This window comes from Chiloscyllium punctatum, chromosome 19, assembly GCF_047496795.1.
Source record: "Chiloscyllium punctatum isolate Juve2018m chromosome 19, sChiPun1.3, whole genome shotgun sequence".
In the NCBI taxonomy this organism is placed as follows: Eukaryota; Metazoa; Chordata; class Chondrichthyes; order Orectolobiformes; family Hemiscylliidae; genus Chiloscyllium; species Chiloscyllium punctatum.
The window spans coordinates 75,402,535-75,410,317 of NC_092757.1; the positions used below are offsets into that span (position 1 = coordinate 75,402,535).

Below are 7,783 nucleotides of genomic sequence, written 5' to 3' on the forward strand. Positions count from 1 at the left end.
TGGAAAAAAACCTGTGCTGGTGACAGTGAATCCTGTGAGCTGGTGGAAACCTTCTGAGTTGATGCAGTCAGGTGGAAATTCCATGTAGGCAATAGAAATGCCACTTAAGAATGTGGATGTTTAGATTTTTAGTCAAAATAAATTGTAAACCAATTTCACGAAAGCCTAGGAGCATTTGGAAGAACCACTTTGATTTTGGTTTACCCACTGCTGCTTAGCCACTCGTCAACATGAATGTGACTAAATTGCACAGTGGTGAAATGGATCCATTAGAAAGACTCATGGTTTTGTTCATCCTGCAACATTTAGGACTGAATTTTAAAAAAAGATAGAACTGCCATAAACCAGCAACAACATTCTATTCTTACTTCATATAGGCATCACTGGCAAAGGCAATATTTAATTAGCATCTCTAATTGCCCAGAAATTGAGTGACTTGCTGGGCCAGGTCAGCAGACAGCTGAGGGTCAGTCACATTGCTGTGTGTCAGGAGTCACGTGTAGGCCAGACCAGGTAAGGATGGCAGATTTCCTTTCCTGAAGGGCAATAAATAATCAGATTTTGTTTTACAAAAACAGATGATAATTTCATGGCTACCAATGAAGAGACGACCTCATAATTCCAGTTTCATGAGTTAAAGTTAAAGTTCCACCAACTACCCTGTGGGAATTGAATCCTTGACACCAGTGAGTTAGGTAGCTAATTAGAAATAACCACTATGCCACTACCTCCTAATCTAACTGAGGTGTGAGTATGTTGCACTTCAAAATGTTTTGGCATGAAAACACTGATTAACCGAATGCAGTGTAGGGATTGTAACGAGGTCAGCCGGAAAATAGGAGCTCTCTCATTGGGACTGTTCACCTGATCCAGTCTCACACATAGGGATTTGTTTTGTCTTGTTTTGGTTGTGGTGGTCACCCTGCTGACAGTGCATGCTGATTGTCAGCAAACATTGGGCTTTGGCCTTCATCAGTTATATTTCAGATGCTGTAGTGAATCACTGGCGGTGCAGAAGCAGCTCGCTGGTTTAATGAGGACCAATTCGGACAGATTACCTTGCCACTATTGATCCTCAGGTCTATGTGGAGGAAGTGTGTGTTGTCCTCCCTGGCTGACAGATAAGAACAGGTGCGTCAGCCATCCCGTTCACTCTGACACCTGGCTCTGATGGAGCTCGATCAGTGTCAAACACTCTCCTCAAGTGAATAAGGATGACTTGGTGACACGATACCAGCCTGTGTGGAATTATTTCACTCAGGATAGAATGCTCCATTTGTAGGATTACACAATTGATTGTGATGAATTGTCCAACTAGGATGGTATTTCATGCATAATGTATTACTTTGGGAACTTGATGTTTATGAGCACACCCCTGAGGGGATGTTGTGTGTAATATTAGAATGGCTTTTCCTTAGAGACCTCAGCTTTAGGAAAGGGCGCATTAGTCAGGTTGGCAGAACAGAGATAAAGCAGCAGTTCCCTGATTCTTTTAGCCTGCTTCCGGGTGCCTGGAAAACATCCAAATCAATATTAGCTTACCCAAACATGAGAGGGTTCGGAAAAGATTTACAAGAATGTTGCTGGGGTTGGAGGCTGAGGGGTGACTTTCTAGAAGTTTAAAAAATCATGAGAAGCATGGATGGAGTGAACGGCCCAGATGTTTTTCCCAAGGTAGGGGAGTCCAAAGCTAGAGGGCATAGGTTCAAGGTTAGAGGGAAAAGATTAAACAGGGACCTAAGGGGCAACTGCTTTATGCAGAGGATGGTGCGTGTATGGAATGAATTGCCAGATGAAATAGTGGAGATTGGTACAATTACATATTTAAAAGGCATCTGGATGGATACATGAATGGGAAGGGTTTAGAGAGATATCTGGTCAGTGTGGATGAGTTGGACCGAAGGATCAATTTTTGCGCTGTACAGCTCTGATGCAATAATTCTAACCTCGGGCACCCCTTCCTGTCACCTTAAACAGCCATTTGACACATTGTAAATTTGCATTAGGAAGGTGAACTCCAAGTTTCAGTTTCACTCCAGAGAATTCATTATGTGCTCTGCTCGCGTCTGTTATTGCAGCAGGTAAACATGTGGGACTTAAGAGAAGATGCGTCCTTTTTAGATATAGGCTCCCTGTGATCCATTTTAAGTTTAGCTTGTTGTGAGTTCAAGGTAGGTGGAGTGGGTGGTGGTTGGGGGCTGGGAGAAGAAAGTGCTGTCTCCTCTCAGCTAATGCACTAGCCTCCACCTACCTCCCATATAGACCTGAGGATCAAAAGTGGCAAGGTAATCTGTCCAAGTTGGTCCTCATTAAACCAGCAAGCTGCTTCTGCACAGCCAGTGATTCACTACATTGTATGACACATAACTGATGAAGGCCAAAGCCTTCTGACAGACAATCAGCATGCACTGTCAGCAGGGTGACCACTGCAACCAAAATGAGACAAAACAAATCCCTATGTATGAGACTAAATGTATGTGTGTGTGCGCGTGTGTTAAAGTCACAGGCACCTGGAAGTTCCGGGTCTTTTTTTTGCAGACAGAATGTGGGTGTTCTGCAAAGCTGTCACCCAGCCTATGCTTCATTTCCTCAATGTAGAGGAGACCATATTGTGACCAGCAACTACAATGGATCAAGTGAAATCCAGGTGAAGCAGTGCTTCACCTGGAACAGGTGTCTGGGCCCTTGGATACTTAGGAGGTAAACGGGCAAGTGTTACACCTTCTGCGGTTGCAGGGGAAAGTACCATGGGCTGTGGGGGGCAGTGTTGGGAGTTCAGGAGTGGACCAGGTTGTCCTGGAGGGAATGGTCCCTGTAGAATGCTGACAAGGGAGGGAAGGGAGGGGAATGGGTGTCTGGAGGCAGCAGAAATGGCAGCGATTGATCCTCTGGAAGTGGATACTGGTAGGATGGTAGGTGAGGACAAGGGAGACCCTGTTGCTGTTGTGGGAAGGAAGAGCGGAGGTGAGAGCTGAAGTGCTGCTGAGGGCTCTGTCAACTACAGTGCTGGGGAATCCTCGGTTGAGGAAGATGGTGGATATTTTGGAGGACCCCCTTGTTGAAGTTGCCATCATCCAAACAGATGATGTGACAGAGACAAAGGAACTGGGAGAATGGAATAGCGTCTTTACAGGCTGCAGAGTGTGAGGATGTATAGCCAAGGTAACTGTGGGAGCCAGAGGGTTGTAGTGTGTGAGTGGCCAGCCTATCCTCAGAAATGGAAATGGAGATGGAGATGTCGAGGAAGGGAAGGGCGGAGTGCGAGATGGAGCAAGTGAAGGTGAGAGCGGGATGGAAATTGTTAAATGTTTCCAATTCCAGACGAGCGGGGAAAGCCGTACTGATGTCATCGATGTACTGGAGAAAGAGTTATGGGTCGAGGCTGGAAGAGGACTGGAACAAGGAATGTTTCACGTACACCACAAAGAGACAGGCATAACTGGGCCCATTTGGGTACCCATGGCAACCCCTCTAACCTGAAGAAAGTGAGATAAGTGAAAAGACAAGTTGTTCCTTATAGAATATAAGGAATTTACACTGCACTATAAGAATGAATAGAAACCTTCATTACCTACAGATTAAAAGAATTGATGGGTTACGCAGAAACATCGGTCACTGGGGAGAGCCTCGGGAAGGGAGATAATCTTCACATCAGAGCCAAGCCATTCAGAAGAGAGGTTAGGAAACAAAGGCTTGCACAACTGCAAAATAATAACAATTGTTTTTAAACTCTATCAATAATTTATTACAAGCCAAATATTTAATGGTAAATGGAGTGACAGCAGGAATTACAACATAGATTGGCCATGAGTTTATTGAACGGTGGAACAGAATCGATGAATGGCCACAGGAAAAATGGAAGCCTTTCAGCCCATCATTTCTGCGCCTGTAAGAGCAGTTCACTCAGTTACACTCTCCCCTATTTTGCTTGTAGCTCTGCAAATATGTCCTTTTTCACATGATGGTGCAGTTCTCGTAGCATGGTAGGTTAGAGTGAGTCCGAGGCATCTGGTCCAGCAAGATTGGGATGGTGGGTGTCAGGACTAGTACTGTGGCAAGGGAAGGGTGTGGATTGGTTCCCAGTTGGGAGGGAGTAGACAGTCAGAAGCAGATCAGATAAGAAGCAAGGGAAAGGAAAATGCGGGGTCATGTCCAGAGTGGATGAAGGGGGGTGATTGAATCTGGAGGAGAGGAATGGGGCAGTTGAGTTCTGATCAGGACAGCATGTGGAATCTTGGATGGAGAGGACTGTTTCAGGTTGAGGTCTTGTTGCATGAAGGGTCTGGAGGAGGTTGTGTTGGAATGTGCGTATGAAGTAAGTGTGGAATCAATTGAATAGTTCTTCAGGGGTTAGACTATATTTAATTATCCTGAGTAACTATTAACTTCGTCAGAACCATCCAAATTCTGATTTGAATGAAGACTTGCAGACAGTCTCAGACATCGAGAAATTCCCCAATGGAAAATAAAATTTCCAGGGCAACTGCTTGAAAATCTGCCATGATGGGGATTCCATAGCTTCCCCATGTGTACCTCATTAATGCTGGAATAATGACTGACCAATGGAATAATTGAGTCAGTATCTTTTAATCCTCAAAATCCACAATGATGTTATTTACAGCGAGTTAGAGGTTTTAGAATAGTAAGGGTGATTATTATCAGGGTGATTTATCAACAGTGAGCATAGTACAACATCTGACAGCAATTGACTGAGACATTACACACCAGCACTTCTTCAAAAGGATTTTGAGATGAGCCAATATTTTAAAGTAAAATCCTTGAAGGAAGACAGTAGATAATACAAACACAAAGCTCCTGGCTGATCTATCATCCTTCTCCCACCCACTCAATCACCTCCTGTCTGCCTCCAACATCCAAACACAAATATCTGGTCACAAATTCTTTCCTCTGCTCTACTCTGGAATGCTGAACTTTGGATAACTTTAGACAGAAAGTAAAGCAAGAGTTCCGAAGGTGGGTCTACTGGAATTGGAAGATGGCAAGCAGCTCTAAACAGCAAGTATACTCACTCAACAATGGCAGCTAAGGTCTTAATCAACCTGTTTGGAAATGTCCATTACATACGTCCAGTGTAAGTGCCTTCTGGCCCAGAGGTAGTGGGAATTACTACTGTGCCATAAGAGCTCTCCAGAAATCAGAAAAGCTGATCATTCAGAATGGCAGCTACATTGGGTTTACTTCCTTAAGAATAGATATAGAATCCCTACAGTGTAGAAACAGGCCTTTCGGCCCAACAAGTCCACACCAACTCTCCAAACAGCATCTCAAACAGACTCATCCCCCTACCCTATCTCTGTAACCCTGCATTTCCCAGGGCTAATTCACCGAACATCTCTAAACACTATGGGCAACTTAGCATGGTCAAGCTGCACACTTGGATTATGGGAGGAAATCAGAGCACCCGGAGGAAACCCACACAGGGACAATATGCAAACTCCACACAGACAGGCACCTAAGGCTGGAATTGAAATGGATCCCTTGCGCTGTGAACCAGCAGTGCTAACCACTGAGCCACCATGCCACAGTTAAGTTTAAAGTGAGTTAAAAAAGGCTTCTGGAAAAATTGATTTAGCATTAACTCTGTAAAAATTAGTGTCATTCTTGGGAGTAAGTTATGTTCATTACGTAGATTTTGAAGAAAGAGTAAATCATAAGGATATTTAATTTATTATGGATTACTTTTACATTTTAGGTCATGGTTTCAAGCTTGCCCCAGTGGTTGGAAAAATCCTCTGTGAACTCAGCCTGGGAAAAAGACCATCCTACAACCTTTCTCCTTTCAAAATGCATCGTTTTGGATTAAATCTGAAGTCTTTGTTGTAAGGCAGCAGAGCCAGGATATGATGATTTGAACAATACTTTATGTTCAAAGAATGTAACATCTATAATTTTTTGATCAATGAAAATAATAATGCTTGGGTTGGGGACAGAAATTTAACACAGTTTCTTCCAATACCTTCATAATACAAAAAAACACCCACAGCTTTTTATCCTATAAAGATTGTATTAAATTAGAATTTACCTGTTTTCTGAAAGAAGATTACTGACAGCTGGTCATGTCACAATTGTTTATGGGCATTTTATTGTTCAGAGGAAGAGGACACGAGCTTCACTAGCTTAAGAAGGTTTTCATCAGCAAAGTCTTGATAAGAATCAGCTGTAGTCAACAGACTGACTTAAAGGCCAGGGTACTGTGTATAAAAGATAATTAACTGCAGCAGCTGAAATTGAACTCTACTAATTCTCTACCAATTCTTTCAAATTCTGAAACTTCAGTTTAGCAACAGATACTTAAGCAGATTATCCTTTTCTCTTTATTTTCCCTGACACTCCTAGTTTTTATTATTGTGCTACTCAATGGGTCAGAGGATAATTTTTTTTAAAAGAATTATTAGAATTCTAATTCAGAATTATTACATCCCATATTAGAATGTATTATTGTGCCAAAAATCAAGCTATCTGTATATTCCTGTCCCTTTAAGGTGGAAAGATCTAATTGCTTAAATCAATTAAAAACTTATTACTCTTAGGCAGATAGTTAGGTCAATTGAACCTAGAATTATCCAAACATATGACTCCTTAAGTTAATTAAAGCACATATTGGTGGAAAATTATCCCTATAGATTGTAAAATAATTAACTTTGTGAAGAAGCTTGATCCAGAAATGCATGTGTAATGCATAGATTTTTCATTCTAGTTTCAAATATAGTTTAGTGGACAAGAAAAGATTTTTTGTTGATGTGCATGAAAGCTTAAATAGAACTTCTTTGAGTTAGATGAATGGGAAATTATGTACTCTGCCCTCATTCATAATGAAACTGGAGAACATCTCCTACACAAAAGCCTCCTCTTCAGTTGCCTCTGAGTTTGAACTATAAAATTTGGAAACAAAAAGGAAATGTGTGTTCTCTTAAGGAGCTTTGGTATTTCAAAGTTAAATAATAAGTCCACGAGAAAAGCTTTTTCCAATCTAGAAGTCTGGCCAGGCTCACTTTTGCTCTGACAAGAAATCTGATTTCACAAAGCATCTCTATTACTCTAGTAATGTACATTGAAATTATGTTTCTATGAGGGAAAAAGAACTTTGTAGTTTGGATATAACTATTCTGGAATCATATGAATGCATTTATTCAATGGTTTGTATAACTATGGAATCTGTAAATGGAAATAATCATTTAAATGTGGTGTATATAAAGCTTGATAAACATTTGTTAAAAACATTCACTAATCAGCAGTTGGAATATTTTGAGAATGCTACTTCAAAAAGGTTCTTGCTGGAGAGTTGCAGAAGATTCAATATGATGACACCAAAGATGAGAAATTTTAATGATAAAGAGGAACTGAGGAATCATTAACACCACTGAAACAGAGATTAAGATAGAGAGATTTAAATTATTAAGGGTTTAGTGAAATTAATAGCAAGGAACAAAATCAAAAATGTTTAATGTTGTCCCAAAAGGACTGCATGTGACAGTTCTATTTGCCAAACTTATAGGAAGGATGTGATTGCATTAGAGGGGGTGCAGAACAGATCCACCGGGATGTGGGCTGAGCTGGGCTGGGAAGATTCAGCTGTGGAGAGAGACTAAATAGCCTAAGCTTGTTTTCCTTTGAGTAAAACAGACTGTAGGGGAGCCTGAGTTAGATGTAATAAGGGGTATAGATAGGAAGCAACTTTTTCTGTCAGTAGAGGAGTTAATAATCAGGGGGCACAGTTTTAAGGTAAGGAGCAGGAGTTTAGATGGGATTTCAGGAAAAAGAG

General features: G+C 41.4%; 1 protein-coding gene across 1 annotated transcript in view; it reads left to right on the forward strand.

Annotated features, from left to right (window-relative positions):
• pipox (pipecolic acid oxidase) overlaps window positions 1-7,241 on the forward strand; it is a 65,831-nt gene extending 58,590 nt beyond the window's left edge. The window contains exon 8 of the mRNA XM_072589691.1: window positions 5,714-7,241. Coding sequence (XP_072445792.1) covers window positions 5,714-5,844 — 131 coding nt within the window. The 3' untranslated portion in view covers window positions 5,845-7,241. The remainder of the gene's footprint in view (window positions 1-5,713) is intronic.
• Window positions 7,242-7,783: the final 542 nt, after the last annotated feature.